A 27015-nucleotide genomic window follows, 5' to 3' on the forward strand; every position below is an offset into this window, starting at 1 on the left:
TTTTGCCTAGTTCTTCCTGACTCTCTCTTTACCTACTTCTCATTTATGGTCGAGACCATGTATTTCTGGTTCCCCACTATCCTCTTCTTCTCTGAACACCACAAAATAAAACATATTTAGAAGTTAATTATCAAAAGATTTGCCCAACTAATTTCAGAGGTCAGCTGATCAGATCTCCAGGATTTTAAATTACCTACTGCTGAATGGATAAATTTTGTACAGGCATACTTCTCCACACAAACTTTACCCATATACAAAGAGGTGGGTCTGTGGAGTGTCGTCCCCCCCCCCCCCCCCCCCCCCCCCCAGTGTGGCTAAAGTTTATCCAATCCATGCTGGTATTCAGTACTAACCATAAAAGGTAAGCGAGTAGAAGTGAAATTGTTGACAGCAAAATCTTTTCTTTCTGAGAAATTTCTAAAATAGAAACCTAGTAACTGGCAAATAAGAAGTTTCAGGTCCAAGATTTCCTTGTCTACTGCTGTGTCCATGCAGCTCCTGTTCAATCCCCTACCTCTTTGTGGCGGTCCTCACATTTATTAGCTCCTCAAATTGTCTCTGGTTTCAGAAGCAATTACATTAGAAAGTGGAGCCTCTGCCATTAAAACATGGCTTTTGATTGTTATCCAGGTTCAGATACCTTCTGTAAAACATGTGCATATCCCTACCTAGACATGCAAAACAGAAGGAACCTCTCCTTCACTTCTGCTTTTCAAATCACTCAGTGAGTGCAAGGACAATCCTTTCCACAGAAGGGGAACTTGAGACCTCAGTTTTTCATTTCCTTTTCTACTCTCAACTGCAGTTACAGTTGCAAGCAGTGACAGAGCCTGAACTATCAGAGCTTGGAAGTGAAGCAGCAGTGGCATAGGCAGGAATTTTTAACAGGGGGTACATCTCCTCCGCACCTCCCTCCCCCCCCCCCCCCGGTACCTTAAAATCAACTCCTCTCCAGTCTTTGCCCAGGCAGCAGCAATGGCACTCATAGGCTGCCTGTGGCCAACACCAGGATATTCTCTCTGAACCGTCCCACCCTTCACAAAACAAGAAGTTGTGTCAGAAAGAGCAGGATGGTTCAGAGAGAAAGTCTGGGTGCAGGCCGTAGGCAGCCTATGAATGCCACTACTACTGCCTGGGCAAAGACTGGAGCAGAGATGATTTTAAGGCATGGGTGGGGGTCTAAAAGGTTGTGCATATGCAACACCCACACCTTGAATAAATATGCCACTGTGAAGCAGCATCAGGTCTTGCTAGTACCTCAGTGAGAGATTGCCAGTGAAGACTGGCTTTTAAGGGCTGCAGAAGGCCATAGTAAAAGTTTGCAGAATTTCCCAAGATGGGCCCTCGATTGCCAGATCTGTAAAAGAGGGAAATACTTATCCCCCTACCAAGAAAGCAATAGCAAGTTCATGCTGGTTGACTCCTGGCAAACAGCCTACCCAGTGTATATCAATGGTTAGTCAGCAAGGCCATGAAGCTTTGGAAAGAATACAGCAAGGAGGAGCACATATACTACAGCAGTGCACTGGTGAGAGGGGCAAAGGGAGGAGTCTTGAACCCCTCTTCTTTCATCAGTCTATCTGTGTATTCTCCTAAACCAAAAGTCCTATATTTGGAAAAACGCGATTCGAAAGCGCTAAACACCTCCGAGAAAAACTGCACTGGCTCCCAATCAAAGAACGTATTGCTTTCAAAATCTGCACCCTGGTTCATAAAATTATCTACAGCGAAGCCACGGGATACATGACAGACCTCAGAGACCTACCAACCAGAAATACAACCGGATCAACACAAACATACCCAAACTGCAAAGGACTCAAATACAAATCAACTTATGCATCCAGCTTTTCCTACATAAGCACACAACTGTGTGGTAGTGGAACGCACTACCAAAAGCCATGAAAACAACGTACGACCACCTAAACTTCCGGAAATCACTAAAAACCAACCTGTTCAAAAAGGCATACCCTACCGACCCAACCTAAATGCCTGAACCCTGCAACACAACGAAACCAAAGCTCGTAATGGACATAACATAACATAACTCTTCCTCTCTACGATTCCCTAACACATGAACCTTACCCTACCACAACATCACTTTGTATTTGTTCTGTACCCGAGTTGGCGAACGCCTTTACGGTACTATGTAAGCCACATTGAGCCTGCAAATAGGTGGGAAAATGTGGGATACAAATGTAACAAATAAATAAACTGCATCTGTACTGCACAGTTAACCAGTGAGATCAATCTAAACTAAATTCAACTACTTCATACCAGTTGTAATCTGTGTCCATCTGAAAACGTAGCTGGCTGTGAAAATGAGGTTTGAACCTCCATGTCCACATTTGAAATTGCTGGAGTTTCATTAGCACATGCTTAGTTTTGGAGGGGGCGTGGTAAGATGGCGGCCTGAGCATGTTAGCTAAGCAGTCTTGGTTGTTTTCTGGCATTTCTTCTTACAATTTCTTTGATGCCTCATACTAAAAGGAAGGGGATGGTTAAAGGCCAACTGCCACTGGCCAGAACCTCATCTCCAGTCCAGCAGACGCTAGACCGATACACGACGAGCCACCCACTAACCACCGGAACTGTGAGCTCCGCTCTGAGCACCGACGGAGGAGCGTCGGCCCTCCTGGGGGCAGAAACAACTTTATCCCCTCTGGAGCTTAATCCACCACCATGTCCTGCTGTCTTTAGGAGTGAAGCAGGAGGCCTAGCTGAATCGGAATCCGGTAACAGCAGGTCCCAGGTCGGCAGTGCAACACCCAAACTCGCAGAGGAAGCAAACTTGGAGTCCGGTGCTCCCGTGGTGGCTACTTTGGAATCTATTTGGAAAGCAATTCAAGATTTAACTGCAGCTGTTACAAAATCAGCCCAAGATACATCTCTTCTTGTGAGTAAAGTAGATAATTTAACTGAATCGTTGCAAAAAGTTAAATTGGACTCAGCAAACCAAGTTTTGCAGATGCAATCAGAGGTTAAAAATATAAAATCTATAACAGATGTTTTGGTAAAAGATAAGACAGTGACATAGCGGAAAATAGAGCAAATAGAGAATTATATCAGACGTTTAAACCTTCGGGTATTGAATTTTCCTAAAACTACAGGTATGAATTTGACGGATCTCTTCAAAAAATATCTTGTTGAAATTTTACAATTTCCTTCTTCAGCTATTCCCCCATTTAATAAGATCTAGTATCTTCCACTATCTCCTCGGAGTGGAGTGGATCCTGTGGGTTCTGGAAATTTGCCCCAAACACAAGAAATTGAACCTGGAATTCAGGATTTATCTGCTTTATCAGAAGATTCTTTGACAGAAGTATCCTTGCGAGGGACATTAATTGTCTCATTTGTATTTGAACAAGACCTAAATTCTGTAATGAGATTGTACTGTAGGAATTCCTTAAAACCATTTTGTGGACATAGAATATGGATATACCCAGACATGACAAAAGTTACACACGGCAGAAGGAAGTTGTTTCTTGCTCTTAGAGAAGAAGCAAGGGCTTTGGGAGCATCATTTCTACTGGCATATCCATGCAAATGCCTAATTCATTTCTTGGGTAATAAATATATTTTCTTTGAACCAGAACAATTTCAAACATTTTTGGACATGAAGAAGCTTTCTAGTGGGATTATTCATGCTAGTCCGTTTTCTGAATTTGGTCTTTACTATTGTATATTGATCTCCTTATCTGTAAACCACCCCCTCCAAGTTTTTTGAGGTCTAAGAAAGAGATTAGTTGTATATTTTCTAAACAATTTTCTTTTTTTCCTTCAATACTCAATTTTTCTCTGTATTTCATACTGCAAGTTGTACTTGTAAGAACATAAAATGCTATAAATAAAAAATCAAAAAAATGAAATTGCTGTACATATTCTCACTCCCCCGGCCTACTCCTGCCTCTTTTGATCCACGGGTAAAAATTGCTCTCATTTGTGAGAAGTCCAAAAATGGTACTTATAAAGGAACATAGGCCCCAGTAGCATACAAATGCCAACACACACAACTACAGCCAGCACCGTACCAAAGGCTGTGCAAATAATGCAGCTGCACGAGCCACAAATATGGAAGGGTGTTAGAATTGCTCCCAGCCCACCATCCCCTCTCCTTGATTATGGTGAAGCAGATAGGGTGTGGAGAGCCACAGGTTGCCCAGGATGCAGCTCTAATTTGTCAGGCACTAAGGCCATTATTTTAGAAATGTTTTCATGTGTAAATAGCAGCATTTATACCAGTAGCGTAGCTACAGGAGGCTTTGGGGGCCTGGACCCCCCCTAAATTGGATCCGGGGCCCCTGGTTTGACTGGCGGATGTCCCCAATCCATGCCAGCTGTTCTCTGTGCAATGCCTGCCCTGCTTCTTCTCACATCGTGTGCATGCTTGGTTTTAGTCACACATATAGGTTTTTAAAAAGTGCTCATTTCAGCCACAGCTTTATGCAAGTAATTAAGGACGTCGTTCTCTTTAATCCAATGGTTCTCAACCTTTCTTCTGTTGTTTCACACCTGACAGACAACATTCATGTATGTGACACACCAAACACTAATAGTCACAGCTGAAGAAATCATGCCTAAATATTTCATAGTTCGACTAAGCTTAGTATGAATTTGCCTACCCCATATCAAAAAAACTGTATGCAATACATCATTCCCAGATTTCTCACTTATAAAACATAACAAATATATATTCAAATTCTGGTGCACCTCAGTAACAACAGCACAAAATCCCTCCACTGCCAGATACTGTGGAGCGACACAAAAACCTGCAAGTATGTTACTCAGAAACTATGTAGCAAACAGAACGGATGGACAGTAGACCTGCAACATTTTCAGTTGGGACTGGAGGCAGCAGTTATTATTGGGGGTAGTAGGGAAGCAGAAATAGAGACCAGTTATGGGAATTTTAAGAACCTGACTCTCAGGATTGCTAGTATCCCCAGCTTGCAGGCACTGACGTTGCGGTACACAACAAATTTGTTGCAACACACCTCCCACCTCTTGGGTGCACATGTAGATTGTGTCAACCTCAAAAATGAAACAAAGTTGAAATTGCAGCCTTAGCATGGCTTATAAATGTAGGTTTATAGTTGCCCAATTGATTGTGTTAAACTTATAAATGAAAAATGTAAACATAAAATGTAGGTTTGAAAAATGGGGCAGCTGCATATAGAAATGTCACTGCTGACATGTGGAAGTTGTGAACGGTGACATCCATGTGTACATGCTGACACCTTCACGTGGAAACTGTCAAGCCCATGCCATTCATTTTCTCAATGTACATAAGTACATAAGTGTTGCCATACTGGGACAGACCAAAGGTCCATCAAGCCCAGTATTCTGTTTCCAACAGTAGCCAATCCAAGTCACAAGTACCTGGCAAGATCCCAAAACAGTGCAATACATTTTATGCTGCTTATCCTAGAATAAGCAGTGAATTTTCCCAAGTCCATTTTAATAACGGCTTATGGACTTTTTGTCAAATAGGTGGTCTCACCAGAAGCGTAGCCAGGTTGTGATGCCAGGGGGAGCACAGAGGCTTGCGTGCGCACTGTGTAGGTGCGACAAACCATTTGAAAAATAGGCGCCAACGCCATGTGAATTCCATTTGGGACAGCGGTCGCTCCCCTGGTGCCCCATCTAGTTACGCCTCTGGGTCTCGCTGCATGTGCTGGCAGATACACATACAATCCTGTATGTATTTTAGAATAGGCTCTGCATCTTTACACCAGGATAAGCCAATATCACCATATTTTCATAACTTTCATTTGGTTACCTGTGGTAGTAAGGTCCCATTTTAAATTGTGTGCCATGGTTTTTCGGTCCCTTTATGGGGATGCTTCATCATATTTGGCTGGGTTCTTTTCCCTTCTAAATAGACAACTAGTACAAGGTCAGGCTGTTTTAAAATTTTCTCCAGTTGGTTCAGTTAACTCTGTCAGGCAGTTATCTCCATCCTTGTCTTACAAACCTGTTTCAGTCTGGAATTCCCTTCCTATCTCTGTCCGTTTTTTAAGTAACTATTTAAGATTTAGAAAACCACTAAAAACCTTTCTATTTAAGAATTATGTGGATTGATTTAAATTTCTGATTGTGATGTAAAGTTTGTAATTCCCAGATTATTGTTTTGGGTTTTTTTTTTGTTAATGTGATCCGCATGGAACTATATAGGCTTTTGCAGAATATAAAACCAATATGTAATGTAATGTAAAGAATTTAGCCTGTCCTAACCTGGATGGCTCAATTCTGATCTCTACATTCTGTGTAAAATGGGGTTCCATGTATCTGACTCAATGAGGCCAATATTCAGACCGCAGGAGGCAGCCCGGCTAACTCCTGCGGTCAGGGTTGAACCCGGAAATTCAATACCGGGCCGTACTCGGTGACCAGCATTGAATTTCCGGGGGGTTTTGTCTATTATGAACATAGCCAGTTAAGCCAATATTAATCAGCTGACTGGCTAACTTATAGCGGCCAAAGATAAACCTGCTATTTATGCAGGTCTATCTGGCCGCTAAACTTAGCCAGTCAGCCGATGAATACTGGTGCTAACCAACTATGTTACATGGCATAGCCGGTAACCAGGCAAGCCACCAAGGGGGAGATTCCATATATGGCGCCTAAAAAAAAAAGCAGCGCTGAAATCAGTGCCAACTAAGCATATGCGCCGATTATAGAATACACTTAGTTGATATTTCAGCACCTAAATCTACGCGCATCCATTTACATTAACGAAAATGTGGCATAAATCCCAGCGTGTAGATTTAGACGCACTAGGCCATATTCTATAACTAGGCATGTAAATTTCAGACCGCCCATGAAATGCCTATTTCCCCGCCTATAACCACACCTATTTTTGTCTGTGTGCATTAGAAGTTCGGCGCACATTGTTACAGAATACACTTAGCGAGTTGTGCGTGTAAATTCTAATCAGTGGCAATTAGTGCTCATTATTGCTTGTTAAGTGCTGTTATCAGCATTCATTAGCTTATTAAACTACGCACATAGTTATAGAATCCGTGCCGATTTTGGCGCGGATCTCTAGACGCACTACATAGATTCTGGAGGTAAACACTAATATTCAGCTGAGACAGCTTAGCTGGCTTAAAGCTATTTAACCACCCAGGAGCCATTCCTGGCTGGTTAAATAGCAGCATGTGTCTCTATATAATTGCATAATTGTATAACTGTGCACCTTTGTAACAGGTGTCATTATTTCGTCGTACAACTGTTACTATGTAAATGTCATTGTGTAACTGCATCACGGGGGGGGGGGGGGGGGACTTTCACACTGCCCGTGTCCCAGCAAAGTACTTGACTAGCTATTGCATTGGTTTAAAAAGAATGAACATATTCAGATACTTTAACTTTGAAAATTGCCCAAGGACAAAGTACCCAGACACATTTGCACCTCTTTTTTCTGAGGGTATTTATTTTTCTGTCCACCTAGTGTGGGTACTTTTTTTACACAGGGAGAACTGGCAGTTTTCAAATAGCCAATTTCCATGGGTAAAGTGGTGCTTCGCCCATGGGAATGGCTTTGAAAATTGTCTCCAATAACTATGTACATAATTCCCCCCCCCCCCCCCATATTCAGCTGGCGGCAGGCACAGCAATTAGCTGCCGCCACCGGCGCCGACCCAGGATATTCAATGCCGGGCTATGTCTGGTGACCAGCACTTAACCGAATAAGCAAATATTCAGTGCTATCCGGTTCAGTTAATAGTGGTTAAAGATAGGCAAAGGCCTATCTTAACCACTGAACTTAGCTGGTTGAGGGTCCTGTTTACAAAGGCGCACTATGTAGATGCCCGTAGGAATACTATAGGCATCTACACGGTTAGCATGTGCTAATTTTAATGTGCGCTAAAACCGCTAGCGCACCTTTGTAAATACGGACCTTAGTGTTGAATATTTGCACTTAGTCAGCTAAGATGTGTGATATAGCCAGTTAGCGGCCAGCCACTAAATGCTAATATTCAGCAGAAATAATCAGCTATCTCACACTGAATATTAACACTGAGCCGGCTAAGTGCTATTTCTTGGCCAGTTAAATAGCACTGAATATTGGGCCCTGTGTGATCAGATTGCCTTGTCGCTGCTTTTTTGGGTGGGGTGGGGGGGGGCAGGAAATGTGACCAATTGCTTGCTTTTTCTATATGTACATGATGTAAGGACAGCGTCTATTGGAGTGTCACAGCTCTTTCTTGGTTATCCAGGGAAAATATTTTGAAATCCAGTTTAGTCGGGGTGGAGAGCCAGATGGTGGAAAGATCTCCAACTTCCTGCTGGAGAAGTCACGGGTGGTCAGCCAGAATGAGAATGAGCGTAACTTTCACATCTATTATCAGGTGAGACCCCAGAATTGCAGGAGAGCAGAGGCTGCAAATGGGGTTATCCAATGCCCATTGTTCTATTGGGGATTTGATGGCAACAGAATGCTACAGACGGTAATGATACCTTCCGGCGTAGAAAGCAGTGGGATGCTGTAATGGAAGCATTGTTGTCATTCTACCTTCTTTTCTTCCTATTCTCAGCTTATTGAAGGAGCCAGCCAGGAGCAGCGTCAGAACTTAGGCATCATGACCGCTGATTATTACTACTATCTGAACCAATCAGAAACCTACAAGGTGGACGGGACAGATGACAAAAGCGACTTTCATGAAACCCTGGTGAGGAGCTCTCTGTTCTGTATTATGTGATCAGCTCGGCCTTTCTCCAGCTTTCTAAATCAGAGTCTTATGCAACAGAGTATATTTGGGGTTGAAGTGAGACCTTGATCAGCTTACAATCTAGGTTGGAACCCCCAGATAAGGAATTTAAGTGACTTGGCCGAGAACCAGAATAAGTGGAATTCAACCTAAATTCAAAATAAATTTACTGCTAACCAAATTTATCTATTTCTACTGTGATGGGCCCATTGGGCTAACAGCTCGCTCCACCTAATCTCCCCCGGCACAAGTATGAAGAAGTCACTTTTCTCAGTGCTCAACATTTTATTGCAGTGTCCCATGATAAAATACATTCTTCTCATGAACTCAGGGCTGCTGAGACACTGAGCTGGGCCTGGGGCAGGGCCGCCGCCGTCGGGCCCAGGGCAGGACCGCTGCCACCCCCGATCGCTGCCACCCCTCCCCCCCATCGCTGCCACTACCGCCCTCCCCCCCCATCGCTGCCGCAACAGGATTGAATTGAAATACCTTGGCTGGCGGGGATCCCAAGGCCCCGCCAGAAGAAGACATCTTCCTTCAGCGATTACTGCCTGCCCCTGTGCTGCTTTTCCTCTCAAGGCATGCTCAGTTTCAAAACCGAGCATGCAAGCCTGAGAAGAAAATCAGCCTCTCTAGCTCAAGAGCAAGGCTGCGGGAGGTGGAACAAAGCTAGAAATTCAGGAGCTGTGCTAGGGAACTCAGGAGCAAGCAGGGCCACCAAGAGACTGAACCGGGGCAGAATCATCATTGCCGCTGCCGCCACCACCCCAGAATCATCGCCACCGCTGCTGCCTCCCCCCTAAAATCATCACTGTCTCCCCCCATCCCTCCCGCCTGCCCGAGGAACCTTGGCTGGCCCTGCCAACTGCAGGCAGCACTGCTCCTTCCTCTGCCCAGCATTGCCTGCCCCTTCGGCTGCTTTCCTCAGGTCGCTCATGCTCAGTCTCAAAACTGAGCATGCACGGTCTGAGGGCCCAGCAGCTGTTAGGCAGGCAATGCAAGGGAGGCTCGGTGCCAGAGTTTTCTCGCTCCTGCTCCTGTCAGGACGCGATTACCTGGGTCCCGTCAGAAGCAAGAGAAAAAGAAAAACCCCTTCGTTGGGCCTTCCTGGAGGCCCAGGCCTGGGGAATTTTGCCCCCCCCCCCCCCCTTTGCGGCTATGGGAGCAAGGCTGAAGCAACTCTCCAAGACAAGACTGGGAGACTTGTTGCAAAGGCACTGGATAGGAAGCAGAGTACTCCTAAAATACTGCTGGGACCGGAAGTGGCATTTCCTCCTAGACATGCCAACTTTGCTGCTGTAGGATAGTGATGGTGCAACCTCCCGGCGAGGCTTCCAACATGCCAAGCAGCACAGTGGAAATCCAGCAGCCCTCATGAGACAGCCCAAAGATGTGACAGTGACAGTGCATACCAGGCTCTATGACAGGTTTAGATATGATGGCCATTCCTATTAGAGCAGCAATCTGGTCTAAAGAGTAGGCTAGTGGTCAGTGCAGTGGATTAAAGAGAAGGGCATCCAGGGCTATATCCTACTCTAACTGGTACACTTGTGGTGGAACATATGAGTTCTCCAAAAACCACTAAATACCTGCTGTACCTACATATAGGTGACACCTGCAGGCTTGAGGGCTATTGTAGTGGTGCACACCTAGGAAATGAGCAGAAATGTCCCCTGTGTTTGAATGCTCTGTTTTCCCTGGGTTTGTTGGCAATATCTCTTACAATATAATCAAATGATTTTCCACAGACAAAAATTGTGTCAAGTATATTACTCATAAAGTAGCAGCCATAATTTCGTATCTTCACTATGATTTAGGAAGGAAAAAGGCCTCAAAGAGCTCCAGGACAGTATTAATCCTCTAGAGCTGAACAGATCGATAAGATCAACGCTTCATCATCGGCCACCAAAAAACCTTCCAAAGTTGCACCAAATGTTATGTGCAAAACAAATCTTTGTCAATAAATATTTCAAAGAAATGATCATATCAAAAAGTATAGTCATGAAGAAACATGCAATCTGTGTGACTACTACAATATTACACCACAAGATTTCCACCTTGAGAGAAGTGACAGGATTACTCCTTGAGGTATTTTATCGCCCCTGAAGCAGCCCTGCTGGGTGAAACATGGCCATGTCATGCAGCCTTTTATCCGCTCTCTACAATAAAGGCTTTTAATTCACCTTTCAATGTGTCTGCTTCTTCATCTTCCGTTCTATAAAGTAGCGTTAGACCAGTTTGTTAACCTTTATTTCTGTATAGAACTAAAAGGTGTGATGTGTTAATTACTAACTCCCAAATTCTATAAATGGTGCCTTAAGTTGTGCGTGCTAATTTGGCCGCATGGCCGAATTGCGCATTCAACTTAATTGATTAACAAGCCAGTCAGTGTCGATAATTGGTACTTAACAACAAATTATCGGCAATAATTGGCTTGGGAATGTATTTGCACAACATTCTAGGTATATTCTGTAATGTGGAGCGCTTAAATTCTAATGCATGCAGCTGAAAAGGGGGCATGGCCATGGGTGTGGAATGGGCAGGTTGTGAGCGTTCCAAAAAATGAAGTGTACTGTTATGGAATACACCCAATCTGCGCCTGAGTTAGGCACAGTTATTTAGGCCTGGTTTTAGGTGGCCTAAATGGGTGAGCCTACATTTTAGTCACAAGAATGGCACATTTGCATATTCTATAACGTACGCCTAACTTTAGGCGTAGTTTACAAAATAACATTAAGCATGTGGTTTTTTAGCACAGATTTTTCAGGCGCCATGTATAGAATTGGGCCCTTGGTGCCTAAATTTCGATGCCCTAGATAGGATTGCCCTTCACTAATCAGTTTCCCTGCATCACCCCTATTAATTCTAATAATTCTTGGCACCATCACACTGTGTCCCCTTCTGCTGCAGAATGCGATGCAAGTCATTGGTATTGCTGGCCAGGACCAACAGCTGGTGCTCCAGATCGCAGCAGGCATCCTGCACCTGGGTAACATTTCCTTTCGAGAACAGGGTAACTACGCCCAAGTGGAGAATTGCGACTGTGAGTAATTTATAAGAACACTCCACCCTTCTATTGGGTCAATGCTGCGAATGTTACATGAATGGTAATAGTAACTGGATTTGTAGAATATATTTCTTTAAAAAGAATGATGAGGTATGAAGTTATGTGTCATGGCGTAGCGTGGCAGTGTGGAGTAACCTGGTATGTGCTGTAACTTGGAAGGTGTGGAAAAGATGGAGAAGTGACCAGAGTTCTTGTGTCTTGGTTGTATGTAGTGCTGGCTTTTCCTGCCTACTTGCTGGGAATAGATAAGGACCGCTTAAATGACAAACTGACCAGTCGGAAGATGGACAGCAAATGGGGGGGCCGCTCCGAGTCTATCAATGTCACCTTGAACGTGGAGCAGGCCTCCTACACTCGTGACGCGCTTTCCAAGGGTCTTTACACCCGGGTTTTTGACTTCCTGGTGGAGGTAGGTTAACACCTATAGAGAACATATTTGAAGAGTATAACGGGATGTTTCAGAGACTGTGCCAGTTTCAAAAACAGAAGTCAAACATCTAGATTAGAAGATGGCTAGTTAGGACTGCTCCCTGCCAACATGTACTAGTGTGGGATAACACTGTGACTCTTTAATAAGAAAGGAACTTTTTTAAACAAAATGTTAAGGTCTGTATAATTTGGTATCTTTCTTTCAGGCTGTCCTGTAATCCCTTATATGGTTATCTCATGCTAAATCCCAAGCTATGGAGAAAATATATATTAACAAAAATGCTTGGTCTCCTGGATGTAGTGCTATTCAACTATGAGGAAGTCTTTTATCCCATCTGGTTTTACACAAGCATTAAAATCTTTCTTCTATCAAACAATAAGCAGCAGAGCATTTAAGCTTCCCTGTTTTCTTAACGTTCACACACATACAAAAGCTTACTTTTGTTTTCCCCTCACCAGTTCAATCAAGAAACTGATTTAGTAATCTATTTGTGGCTTTGCAGAGGGAGCCCTACACGTGTTAAAATGTATTGGGGCAGGATGGAAGAAATTTCCCCACTAGTACATTGTTGGGTATCATTTTCTGCTTGAGACGACTCAGTTGTTGGAAATGGAGGTCAAACACAGTGCTCTTTGGGACATTGTATTTTATGAATGTGTGCATTACAGATATAGTAATGATGAGTAGGCAAGTATTTATGTAGATAAACAATGAAATATTGTGTTTTAGAATTGCATGAGATATTGAGCTTAACAGCTGTAACAGCAGGTGGTCTTGCCTATCGTTAGAGTATGTACATACTTAGAATGTTCATGAAGTATATACTCAGTATTGAATTAACACTTTCATAAAATATTTTTTAATGTGCTCAGTTCTATCCCTTCTTACCATGACATAACTAAGGAAAATATGTGGATGTCATGGTAAGAAGGGATAGAACTGAGCACATTAAAAAATATTTTATGAAAGTGTTAATTCAATACTGAGTATATATTAGTAACATATTCAATTTTAACTGCCAGACCCTCGACTATTCTTCTTTTGGAGATCCCTTCTCATTGTTTCTACTATCTTCATGTCATCCGCAAAAAGGCAAACCTTTCCTTCCAACCCTTCAGCAATATCTTTCACAAATATATTCAACAGAATAGGCCCCAGCACCGACCCCTGAGGAACTCCAGTGCTCTCCTTCCTTTCCTCCAAGTGGATTCCATTTACCACCACCCTCTGCCACCTGTCGGTCAACCAATTTCCTATCCAGTTCACCACTTTTGGTCCTAAGTTCAGCCCTTTCAGCTTATTCATGAGTCTTCTGTGGGGGAAGACTCATGAATAACTATATACATTGGAGAGATTAGCAGGGATATATCTATAATTGCTGTATTTTGAATGTAGGATTAATACATGGAATGGAGGAGTGGCCTAGTGGTTAGAGTGGTGGACTTTGGTCCTGGGGAACTGAGGAACTGAGTTCAATTCAGGCACAGGCAACTCCTAGTGACTCTGGGCAAGTCACTTAACCCTCCATTGCCCCATGTAAACCGCATTGAGCCTGCCATGAGTGGGAACGCACGGGGTACAAATGTAACAAAAATATATATATATTTGCAAGGCTGTTTTCCTCCCTTGCACTTAGGTAGATTTATGAAGGGTGTTTTTATAAACCCTTTTTTGCATGTAAAATGCTGATTGATGCACATAAATGGGCTTTTGTCAAATTAGGTCATGCCTAAAAGTATGCATTGTGCAAGCCAGTGTGTAGTTGTACAGTGGGTGTATTCAGGGACAGGGTTTATATATAGCATGTGTGGAGTCTCAATTTACACACTTTTTATAAAATACACAATTGTGCATACTGTATGTACCTACATTTACACCTGCTTTTGTGCAGTCATAATCCCCTGGATTCTATATCGTGCGCCTAGTGTTCCACGCCAAAACCCAAACGTATTCAATAACAATGCGTATAACTTATTGACTTAACATGCTAATCAGCATTGTTAACAGCACTTAGGGGCCCTTTTACTAAGGCTCATAGGCTCCTATGTGCGTCCAACGTGCATCAAATTAGAACTACTGCCCGGCTACCACATGCCCCGGGCAGTATTTCTGTTTTTGATATGTGTACTAAACGTACGGCAGAAAATATTTTCTATTTTCTACCACTTGGTGCAAACTGGGCAGTAATCGTCAGTGTACGCACGCTGACGATTACTGCCTGGTTAACGTGTGAGACCTTACCGCTAAGTCAATGGGTGGCAGTAAGGTCTCAGGCCCAAAATGGGCGCACACTTGTTTTCATTTGCCACACGTCCATTTTTGGCCACACAAAAAAGGCCTTTTTTGAAGGTGCACTGAAAAATGAACTGCGCACATCCAGTACACGCGCCTACACCAGCACAGGCCATTTTTTGGCACGCCTTAGTAAAAGGGCCCCTTAACAATCAATAATGAGCACTAATTGGCAATAATTAGAATTTAAGTGCATAACTTGCTAAACGTATTCTGTAACACACTGCGCCTAAATTCTAAAGTGGCCAGGCAAAAGGGGCGTGGTTATGGGCAGGGAAATGGGTATTTCATGGGCGTTGCGAAATTTACACATGTTTTCGGTGGTGTAAATGGAGGCGCATAATTTTCGGTGCTAGGATATCACTTAAGCGTATTCTATATACTGTGCCTAAATCTAGGTGCATCTTATAGAATATGCTTAAGTAGAAATGTTTTCCATGCGGATTTTCTAGATGCCATATATAGAATTTCCCCCAACGAGTGCACCTTTAATCTAGACATGATTTCTGAAGGATGTGTGCTACTATTTTATAAAGACACATAAGTGCCTTTGTGTCTATATCAAAAAGGCACCATCCTGCTCTATTAACCTAGGCGCTTTGATATAAAAATTGCCCTCTATTAATATTAATATAAGAAATGCATAAATATTATTCCCCCCCTCCCTGATATTGAAAGCCATTAAACCAGCCAGAAATGGCACCTGGCCATTTAAATGGTACGTAGCTGGCTATCTGGCGATATTCAGTGGGAGATAGCCAGCTGTCTCCTGCTGAATATCGCCAGTTAGCGGCTAGTGGATAGGCTTTCCTCCGATTTTCAGCATGGGTTTGGCGGCCATGTTTGGTCACGTGTATACCTGAAATATCTTTGGCCAGTTTGAACTTAACCAGCCACCACTGAATATTGGCTTGGCTGGTTAAGTTCAAACTGGCCAAAAATAAACCGGTTATTCAATGCCGATCACCAGAAATGGCCTGTCATTGCATATCCGGTATTACCAACGACCACAGGAATTAGCCAGGCTAACTACTGCAGTCTGAATATCAACCCCTATTGTATTTTTCTTTTTATAGTATGTATTGTAAGTATCTATATATGAATTTTGTGATATGTTAAACATTTTGCAGAAGGTGGAATACCAATATATAATAAATGTTTAGGAAAGTTAATAAAACTATCTGTAAACAATGTCTACCAACAAATATACGTTTTCATTTCACATGTTCCACTCTCCCTCTCAGTCCATTAACAGGGCCATGCAGAAGCCTCACCAGGAGTACAGTATTGGGGTGCTGGATATCTATGGATTTGAGATCTTTCAGGTACCTGTTGCATTTCAAGATGTTACCGAAAGAACTTACTGCTGAGCAAATGCCTATGCAAAATTAATAGCTTCATTATATGCTTTTGCCCTACTTATCCACAGGCTGAGAATATATTTAATAAAATTATTTGAGTGGCTGATCACTAGTCATGCTAGTGTAATCTGGTAATATTGTATTGGCTTTATATTAATTTATAGTGTGCAGTCATTGTCACGTTTGTGCATTTATTTTGAAAGAAAAATGCAATGAAACAGGTTTGTTTCATTCTGTTTCATAACGAAAGGCATGACAAAATTCTTTCTTTTTCATTTCATTTTGTATAGATTTAGAGTTTGCAATGAGCAATTGTGCTTATTATTATTAACAATAAGACAAAGAAAGTGGGAGGGCGACCAAAGATACCAGAAACAGGAGGATGTTCCTTAATGAAAAGTTTATTAAATGATTGAAGACTCGACACAATGTCGTGTTTCGGCCGTCAGGCCTGCATCAGGAGTCTATGAAAACACACACATATATAGGGTGAAAACAATAATAAATGAATACAATACACAGATATTTGTAAAAAAAACTTAAAATAAAGAAATATACATCTAAAAGGTGGTTATTTTAATTAAATATATATGACTCTTGTATATGGTATATAGTTGTTTAAAATAGAGTGTTGAAAACAATAAATATGTATATGAGACAAATAAAATCTGTCAGATTAAGTCAAGATTGCTGTCAAAGACATGCGTTTGTATGTAATAAAAGAATATATAATACACACAAATAAATTAAAAAAAATTTTTTTAATTTTAAAAGATAATAAACTCAATTAAATATGTAAGACAATTATATAAGGTGTTGGAGACAGGAGATATTTAAGTCACATGCATATGTGAGCTTATAACAATGATGAAATATTTGTAAATACAGTTAACTAAAAAGCAGAACGCATTATTAAGAACTTTATTTTAAGTTTTTTACAAATTATTTCTTTATTTTAAGTTTTTTACAAATATCTGTGTATTGTATTCATTTATTATTGTTTTCACCCTATATATATATATATATATATATATATATATATATATATATATATATATATATATATATATATATATATATATATATATATATGTTTTCATAGACTCCTGATGCAGGCCTGAAGGCCGAAACACGACGTTGTGTCGAGTCTTCAATCATTTAATAAACTTTTCATTAAGGAACATCCTCCTGTTTCTGGTATCCTTTGTCGCCCTCCCACTTTCTTTGTCTTGTTGTTTTTACCGTGGGGCGTTTTGAGTTCTCCGCCTGCTGGTGGATTTCTTCTTACTATTATTAACAATAAAACATATGCATTTACAAATAATGCATGCTAAAAAGGAAATGTAAAACTGCTGAAAAATCCTAAATGAGGGCCATTATGCTCACTTAGCAATCTGTGTCTGGCCAGCCCAAGGGCATCAGACACCCTAGACAAACCTTCAACTATGAGCCCCCCCTTCCCGGCCCCAGCAACTCAAGATCTCACCACCCTCCCTCCATAGTTTAGCATTTCATGCTCCCAGGTTCTTAGCATCTCCTCCACCCTTCTCTACCTCATCCCTCCCCCATAGCTTACATCTCCCCTTCCCATCTCTACTCCCCCCATGGCCAGCATCTCCACTTCCCCTTTCTACCCTCCCCCCCCCCCCAAGGAGGCCAGTATCTCCCCTTCCCCTCCTTCCTCAAAGCTGGCCAGGATCTCTCCTTTCCTACACAATCCCATTTCTAGCATTTGTCTCCTACCCTTCCCCTTCCTGCTTCTGGGCCACTGCTGTCCCCCTCCCCTCCCAACCTCCTCCTGTGCCAGCCACAAGAGAACTGAGCATTGTGTGGGTCCTGTAAGACAGGCTCATGCTGAAGCTCTGGTGTGTCCTTCCTCCCTCCAACAGGAACTCTGCCTTGAGGGGAGAGCAAAACAAGGTAGTGTTTCAGCATAGGCCTGTGCTTACAGGGTCTGTACAGTGCTCACTCCTTTTTAACTTGGGAAAAGCCCAGCAAGAGGAAGATTCTGGTTAGTGACAGAGCTGTGCCACTACCCTCAAACTCTGCCACTAGGTAGGGTAGGTGTCTGCCTAGGATGGCAGAGTCGGCCTTGAATTTGGTTAGAGGAAAGCTGTGAAATCTGAGGATTCAGAGTCTAACTCTACATCTTCCTTTCAAAAGTATGTCACCTTACCCAGATCAACCTAGAGAAGGTGATCCATTCCAGTTTTTGCCCCATTATATGTATGGAGATGTAGTCTTACTTTTCTTAGGGAAAGCTTGACTTTACCAGTTCAAGGCCTATATAGGTTATAAAAGCAGATATCTTACGTATAAGTACATAAGTACATAAGTAATGCCACACTGGGAAAAGACCAAAGGTCCATCGAGCCCAGCATCCTGTCCACAACAGTGGCCAATCCAGGCCAAGGGCACCTGGCAAGCTTCCCAAACGTACAAAAATTCTATACATGTTATTCCCGGAATTGTGGATTTTTCCCAAGTCCATTTAGTAGTGGTTTATGGACTTGTCCTTTAGGAAACCGTCTAACCCCCTTTTAAACTCTGCCAAGCTAACCGCCTTCACCACATTGTCCGGCAACGAATTCCAGAGTTTAATTACGCGTTGGGTGAAGAAAAATTTCTCCGATTTGTTTTAAATTTACTACACTGTAGTTTCATCACATGCCCCCTAGTCCTAGAATTTTTGGAAAGCGTGAACAGATTTATAACAGCATTTGTTGTTGTATAAGTAACATGTCAGATCAATTATTGGAAGAAAAAGAGATTGGTGGGTATGATTTCCTGTTGAAATTATTTTGTTTAAGCTCTTGACCGAACATAGGAATGGATGGAATTGTATTGTTCATGGGGGGGGGGGGGGCTGATGCAATAAAGTACACTAGGCTTTTGCACATGGTTTTGTGTGTGCCCTGTGTAGAAAGAGATTTTGCATAGAAGCTAACTGTATGCAAAATGTACTGCAGACAGTGCACAGCACATTTAAATCCAAGCCAAGGAAGCTATTATTATATGTGCACATGCAGAGAAGTGCACAAAGGAGAAATTATTCTTAATTTTGTTAATTTTCTTTCCCTTAGTCCTTCCAGACCAATCCAATATATATGGGTTGTGCATTTCACCGGGTTTGAGATTGCCAGCATTTTTTTCCATTATGGCCAAAAACTGATGCGTGCCACCTCAAACCCGGCAAACTTTGACATTTGGCAGGGCCCAACCGTATTAGCGAAGAAAAAGATGGCTGGCCATCTTTTTTGAAAATACGGTTGGCTCCACCCGCTTGTGGCGCCTGCGCCGGAGATGGCCGCCCATAGAGATGGCCGGAGCCTTTCGATTATGCCCCTCTAAGGCAACTAATTTAAAGAAAGTTGCACATGAGGTCAGAGAGATGGTTAACATATAGATAGGTAAGAGTAAGAGGAATTAGAAAACAGAATATAAAGAAGGGGGATTTACTTAACATGTTGAGACATTAGCAGTCTAACATTATATATTGATCTTTGCAAACCAAGAATTTCTCTTTGGCCTCAGAGTATCATGAGATGAAGTGTATGTAGGCATTTATTTTCCTACAGAGCAATGCAAATGATAGACAGACCATCCAATCCATGTAGCTTGCTCAGTTATTCTGCCTACATTGCTAAGGATACACTCCTTCCTTGAGACAAGAACATAGTAACGGTAGTTGACGGCAGAAAAAGACCTGCACGGTCCATCCAGTCTGCCCAACAAGATAAACTCATATGTGCTACTTTTTGTGTATACCTTACCTTGATTTGTATCTGCCATTTTCAGGGCACAGACCGTAGAAGTCTTGCCCAGCACTAGCCCCGCCTCCCAACCACCAGCCCCGCCTCCCCCCACCGGCTCTGAGGTAGTGGAGACAAGGGCTATGAAACTGTGCAATGCCTGCATCAGAAGCAGCTAGCCTTATGAGATGAAGTTACAAAATATGTACACTGTAAGAGGCAATGTAATATGATTTATACACTTCTATTCCACTTAGCCATTAATTCAAAGTGGATTATAATCATACCTCTGTTACAAATAATTAAGTCACATCTGCGATACATACATATTAAAAAACAAGACAGATTAGAAATTTCATTATCTTAAAGGTATTAATGCATGAGCAGTAAATCTGTTTAAGGTGACAGGAACAGAAGTTCTATCATAGTATAAAGCTGTGAAAGATGGACAAATGTGAGAAAATGAAGAAACAGTGGTGGAAGCATAGAACACCATTGTGGGGTGGGTGCTGTGGTCAAACTAAGGTGGCAAAGGATAAGCACAAAAGATCTAAAAGTAAAAAGTGCAGATTGAACTTAAAATTCCTGTGTCACAGAACACCAATTTTATGTTGTACATATGTAATTTTATATATACCTGCTTTCAGCTGGATTATAAAGAGAAATTAGGTTTTACCTGCTAATTTGCTTTCCCTTAATCCCTCTGAACTGGCCCAGAATGACTGATGAGTCAACTCATCAGGTGGAGACTGAGAAGACCGCCCCCCAAGGCAGCCAGTAACCACTATAACCACTTCTTCTCCCTCAGAGATCCTGCTTGCTTGTCCAATGCTTTTTTGAATCTGATATTGTTTATTTCTCCAATACCACTGCTGAGAAGCTGTTTCACATGTCCATTACCCCTTCTGTAAAAATATATTTCCTAACTTTTCTCCTTCATCTGCCCCCTTTCATCCTCATCCTTTGACCCCCTTGTTCCAAAGCCTCCCTTTCATTGAAAGTGGCCTTACTCCTGTGTATTGATACCTTGGAGATATTTAAATATTTCTATCCTATTGTTCCTTTCATACCTGTCCTCCAGAGTGTACATGTTTACGTATTTAAATCTGTTGCCATATGCTAGAGTGGGTAGGATCTATCCATATATCTGGGACAGAGTTGCTTGGCTGAAGGATAGCTTCTCACGTCAAGTGATACCAAAGGACCTATGGAATCAGAATGATATCTCTATGCATTCAGAGGAGGAAAGCAAGGATTAGATCAGTCTCTTTGAGTTGACCTGTGTAAGATGGTAACTCTGAAATAATTCTGAGAACTCCACATTAAGTTCATCACTGCTCCTTAGCTCCATCTACAATAGACTGTGCAGTAGCTTGTGGCCACATATGCTTTGGGGATGATTTACACATGTGGATTATGTGTTTCATATTGGATGTATGCTACATATGTCTGAGAAGCATACTATCCCCCGGATTCTATATAGCACGCCTATCATTCCATGTCAAAATCCAAGCGTATTCTGTAACAACACATGCAACTTAATTGGCTTAACAAGCCAATTAACATTGTTAATAACACTTAACAAGCAATAATGAGCACTAATTGGTGAAAATTAGAATTTACATGCACAACTCCCTAAGCATAGTCTGTAATGCACTACACCTAAATTTTGATGCATGCAGACAAAAAGGGGCATGGTTATAGGCGGGGAAATGGGCATTTCATGGGTGTTCCAAAATTTGTACATGTTGTTATAGAATATGGCTGTCTACGCCAGGATTTATGCCATGTTTTCGTTGGTGAAAATGGAGGCATGTAGTTTTAGGCACTAGAATATCAACTAAGCGTAATCTATTTACTGTGCCTAAATATTGGCACCGCTTATAGAATACACTTAGGTGGAAATGTTTTCCGCAGGGATTTTCTAGGCGCCATATATAGAATCTGGCCCAATGTATATAGGATCTGTGCAACACATATAGGATGTGTACTATAATTATGATGCATGCTGTATGTATATGCTGTATGGCTCTCCATCTCCCCACCAATGACCTACAACATGCAGAAAAAGTGTTAAAAGATTTTAAAATTAATGTACAATGTTTTACAGTTCTTTTTCTACCTTTAGAGAAATGGTTTTGAACAATTTTGCATCAACTTTGTGAATGAGAAGCTGCAGCAGATTTTCATAGAGCTAACGCTGAAAGCCGAGCAGGTAACATGCAAATATTCAACATGAAACAACTGAGCAGAGAACAATCAATGTGGATAATGTGAGAAATTCATGGTAGAGCAAGTGATGGCGCCTCTCATGATAGCCCAACAAGAGTTGCAGCACCCAGTTCCTTTCTTATCTGTGGATGCCCCATCCCCAGTGTCCCAGTGACTTCCTTAACGCTGGTTGCCTGCACGTAGAGGAGCCATTTCTGACTGGTCCTTGAGTCATGGTCCTTGCAGGTGTGGGTGCCCATTACAGTTGCCACCTGGCTCCAGATTTTCAGGACAGGTTGATCCAGTCCTGATTTGTACCCCACTGCATGGATATGAGCATGCAAAAGAGAAATCAAGGTTAAAACCAGAACTGAATCAACCTGTTGAGAACTATAGAACCCAGTGCGGCCACATCACAGTTCAGATCAGGATTGATTTACTAGTCACAAATCCCCAAATTGTATAAATGGTGCTAAAAATTGCCCACGCAAATTTGGGCATGTGCATAATTTAAGGGACTATTTTACTAAGCAGCGGTAGGGCTAACACACGGGTAGCGAGTGCTAAATTGATACTACCACCGGGGTAGCGCAGGCACCCGGCAGTATTTTTGAAGTTGGAGCGCACTGTTTCCCATGGTGGCATTCCCAGTGGTAATCAGCAGCGTGGCCACATCGGTGTGCGCTGCATGATTACCGCTAGGTCAATGGGTGGCGGTAAGGGCTCAGGAATTAAATAGCCACATGCTACTTTTGATTTTACTGCCCCATTAAAAAAAAGTCTTTTTTTCTAGCCAAGGTAAAAATTGGCCCAGTGCGTGCCAATTTGTGGCCTAGTGGTTAGGGTGGTGGACTTTGATCCTGAGGAACTGAGTTCAATTCCCACTTTAGGCACAGGCAGCTCCTTGTGACTCTGGGCAAGTCACTTAACCCTCCATTGCCCCATGTAAGACACATTGAGCCTGCCGTGAGTGGGAAAGTGCAGGGTACAAATGTAACAAAAAAAAAAAAAAATTCATGCATCCAAGGTACCACAGGCCAATTTTTACTGCAGCTTAGTGAAAGGACCCCTAACTGAATAATGAGCCAATTAGCACCAATAACTGGGTCCTAGCAATTGGCATTAATTTAAATTTACACATGCATATTTACACACCTGGAATTTAAGCACAGCTCCATAAAGGGGGCATGACCATAGGAAGATTGTGGGTGGATCAGAGGTGTTCCCGCAATTTATGCATGCTGTTATAGAAGAAGGGGGATCCACACCTAATGTAGGCAAGAACAGGACCACTGAGACACCCTGCCAGGCCTAGGACAGATGATGATATAAGGTGTAATACCTACTTCCATATATTTGAGAAAATCTGCTGAACGGAAGCTCACCTCTGAAGGTCCTTTACCTAGAAAGAAATTTATTATAAAATCCAAATTGCAGAATGGTCTAGTTATGAGATTTCATCGATTAATCTACAGTAATTGTATTGATAGTTAATTAAGGCCTATTGGACTCTTATGGCATAACTTTGAGTGCCATTTATAGAATAGCGCTGTTCTATTTTTTTCGGCGATAATCTTTTGGTGCCTTTCATAGAATTTGGTGTAAAATGTGTGCCACACCCTGGATGGTGAAATATGATTTTACTGTAAAGGCTTGAGGCTCCAAACACAGTTGCAAAAATCATTTGAAACAGAAGCTTTGCATGTAAACTGCAGATGCTAATAGTAATAATGATTTCCAGTAGTCTTAAAATTTTAGAGTGAGGTTTTTATAAATGTATGGTCACATATGAGAAGCATCTTAATATTAGTGTGATCCAAAAGTATAATCATTGGTTCTAGATATCTTAATAAAGAGTTCAATGTGCAATCTTGTGCAGTTGTGTTCAAAAACTGAGAGGGTCTTTTTGGGCTTACCGAACACTAAATCGGGACTACCGCCGGCCCAATGTGGCCACCGATGGTAGTTCCGCCCTGAGCGTGCGCCATTTCTGGGGAAAAAAGAAAAACCCTGGAAATAGCTTGCATGGCGGTAACCCGTCGGAAATCGGGCATCGCCACACACTGCTCAGTTACCACTGGGTTACTGCAAGAACCCTTATCACCATCTCAGTGGGTGGCGGTAAGGGTTCCCCACTGCATGGCCACGCGGTAAGAGTTCTCTTTCCTCATGGCCATATTTGTCTGGGGGCTTTTTACCCACTGCAGTAAAAAGGTCCCTGGTAAGTGAGAAAAACGGACCCCTTAGTTCTTTTTATCCATTTCAAAATTTATGCATATAGGGCTAGATTCTATATATGGCGTTTGAAAATTCCACTCGGAAAAAAAATACACCTAGGTGTATTCTCTATAGTATGCCTAAATTTTATAGAATAGGCTTAAATTTCCATGTGGTGTATAGAATTATGCCGGGCACCTTCCCACATGACCAAATCATGTCATGTTTTACTTGGTGTAAATCCCAACGCCTAAATTAGACACAGAGCGGGTGTATTCTATAACAACACGCATAGATTTTAGAAACGCCCACACCCCACCATGGCCACACCCCCTTTTCAACTATGTGACTTAGAAGTTATGCGCACCACATTACAGAATACACTTAGGGGGTCTTTTACAAAGGCATGCTAGCGGTTTTAGTGTGTGCTAATGATTAGCGAGTGCTAAATGCTAGAGATGCCCATAGAAATATTTGGGCATCTAACATTTAGTCCTTCCTTATTTTTAGAGTGAGTGAAAAATACTAGCTCACCTTTGTAAAAGGACCCCTTAGCGACTATCATAATTAATGCCAATTAGTGCTGATAATTCCTTGTTAACATTCAAATTAACAGTGCTGATTAGCTAGTTAAACAATTAAGTTGCACGCACTGTTAGAGGATAAGCTGTAGTGTGCGGCGGGCATCCGGGCAGAGCCTCTGGGCCCCCTAGAGGCTCTGGTTGCCCGAATGGTCAATCTGCCCCTGCCTGGCAGTTTAAATCACTTGTCCAGGCTAGCTGTGGATATTCTGCAGCACATGCTTGGATGGTGCCACTGAATTTACCCGGTTAGTGCCTAAGCCATAACCAGCTATTTTGTGGGTAGTCTGTGGGCGAAGTAATCGCATAAATAGGACCGCATAAAACACAGTCCTATCTTTATGCCAATCGTCTTAACCAGTTAAGTGCTGAATATCACACTTAACCAGATAAGTTTTTTCCAGCCATGTATGTCTGGATATTCAATTCAGGTGCCTGGACATTGCTCCGGCATTCAATATTCAGGGATAAAGCCGTCAGCCGTCAGCAAAATACTGACCATCGCCAGCTGAATATTGGGTTCAAAATTAAATTTCAAACTTCTTGATAGCCAATAATAAATTTTCATCTCAATCATAAACTCAGAACAGACATATTTTAAGCCAGCATAATATCAGGTTTTGAGGGAATTCTCTCTGCTTCAGGGCTAATTCATAATATCAAAAGGTCCCAATACATTTGCCTTCTGCTTCTAAGGTAATTTTCAAACTGAAGTCTGTGTCTTTTTATTAAAAAAAAAAAAAAAAAAAAAGAAATTAGAGAACTAGCCAATCAAGAGTAAGGCATCCTCAATACAGTCATTCAGAACACAAGTTTCAATATCTCACATTAATGACGATCAATCAATTTCTAAATTCAACCTAACAGTTGTACACGGATACTGGTAGTAGACATTATTCTACAAATGACACCTTTGAGTTCATCTGCTATTGTTGAATAGGATATCTTTCCTTTGGGGTTTCCTGTTGTTGTAGGTTAGGGTTCTGACATATTTGCTCTTTTGCAAGGCATGTCTTTCATTTGGTCACAACAAACACTGACATTTGTCCAGGTTCATCTGAATAACTGGCTGTTTCTGTAGAATTGGGGGAGCTTCCTGGTCACAGCACTACTGACATTCTCAACAGTGCTGGAAGGTGTTTCCTCAATGAAAAGCTTGGTATCTAGCCTGCTACTGTAGTCTAATAGTTTGCAAAGCAGTTTCTGAAGCTACCAACCTGGGTTCAAGTCTAGCTGTAGCAGCTGGTCAGCCTACACATGTCACCTAACTTTGCAGGATAGAGTTAGATTGTGAGACAACCAGGGGCAGATAGGTTTTTCTTTGTGGCACAGACCGATCCCATTGAGAAATGTGTGTTCTGGGAAACCCAGACTGTTTAATGTGTCTCCTGGGTGTGGTAGGTGGGGGACAAATGTATACTGAGTATTGATACTTTATAGGACCTGTTCTGTAAGAGGCCTCTAAGAGATCATTTGGTGGTAAAGTTTGCTTTACTAAAGCCTCCTGTCTGTATGGAAACAAGTGGTGAGAAGGGTGAGGGAGAGGGAGGTTGAATGGTAAGCACATGACAGATGTCTCACAATGCTATCTTGCTATGCACAGTGGGACATTACATTACTTTATTACACCACTCCTCCTGTCTCCATCTCCACATTCCACAGTATCTTATTTCCAGGGCATGACATATATGGAAATGGCAATCTTAGTGTCTGACTTGAACATGCTGCATTCCTAATGGAGCTGTACAGAATCTGATGACTAAGACATTAGGCTATGTAGTAGATGAGGTACTCTAGTGGTTATAACAGTTGACTTATCATTCAGGGAGGTTTAAATCCCAGTAGTGGTACCAATCACCTTGAGTTATTCACTTCATCTTCCATTGCCACAGGTACAGAAGTGGTGGGCAAACAGTGTTCTCTTGTACTGGGGTCACAGCTGATTGATGCCATCAAGAATATGACTGTGCTTGCATGTTTGCCTTTATCTCCCTAGGAAAGGAGGTTTGCTCATAGCCCCTCTGATTTTTATAAAGCTTAGGCTCTGACATACATTTTTTGTGCCAAATAGACCCAAATCGGTGTTGAATCTAGGTTCAGCAAATGTTGCAGAACACAATGACGCCTAACATCAGTGCTGAGTCTGCCCCTGCTATAAACACATTGCTGCCGGGTCCCTGTTGCTTTCAGGACATATCTTTCCTCTGGGCTTTACTCCGATCACCACTTTTTCTTCAGGTCCTCCACATCACGGTTTTGATGGTGGATGGCACTGAGGCGATGGGAGATGCGATGCCAGATTGCCAGTTTGGCATTGGCACTTGCCTTTGCTGTAGTACCATACAGGACATCAACATTAGTAATCACTTCCTGCACCATGAAGCGCAGTTCAG

The 27015-nt window shown here is 42.1% G+C and overlaps 1 protein-coding gene across 1 annotated transcript in view; it reads left to right on the plus strand.

Annotated features, from left to right (window-relative positions):
- The window catches only part of LOC115480543 (unconventional myosin-If-like), a 173776-nt gene that overhangs the window by 41107 nt on the left and 105654 nt on the right, over positions 1-27015 (plus strand). The window contains exons 7-12 of the mRNA XM_030219298.1: positions 8220-8351; positions 8538-8672; positions 11622-11754; positions 11991-12187; positions 15745-15825; positions 21742-21828. Of these exons, the coding sequence (XP_030075158.1) occupies positions 8220-8351; positions 8538-8672; positions 11622-11754; positions 11991-12187; positions 15745-15825; positions 21742-21828 (765 nt within the window). The remainder of the gene's footprint in view (positions 1-8219; positions 8352-8537; positions 8673-11621; positions 11755-11990; positions 12188-15744; positions 15826-21741; positions 21829-27015) is intronic.

This window comes from Microcaecilia unicolor, chromosome 11 (genome assembly GCF_901765095.1).
Source record: "Microcaecilia unicolor chromosome 11, aMicUni1.1, whole genome shotgun sequence".
In the NCBI taxonomy this organism is placed as follows: domain Eukaryota; kingdom Metazoa; phylum Chordata; class Amphibia; order Gymnophiona; family Siphonopidae; genus Microcaecilia; species Microcaecilia unicolor.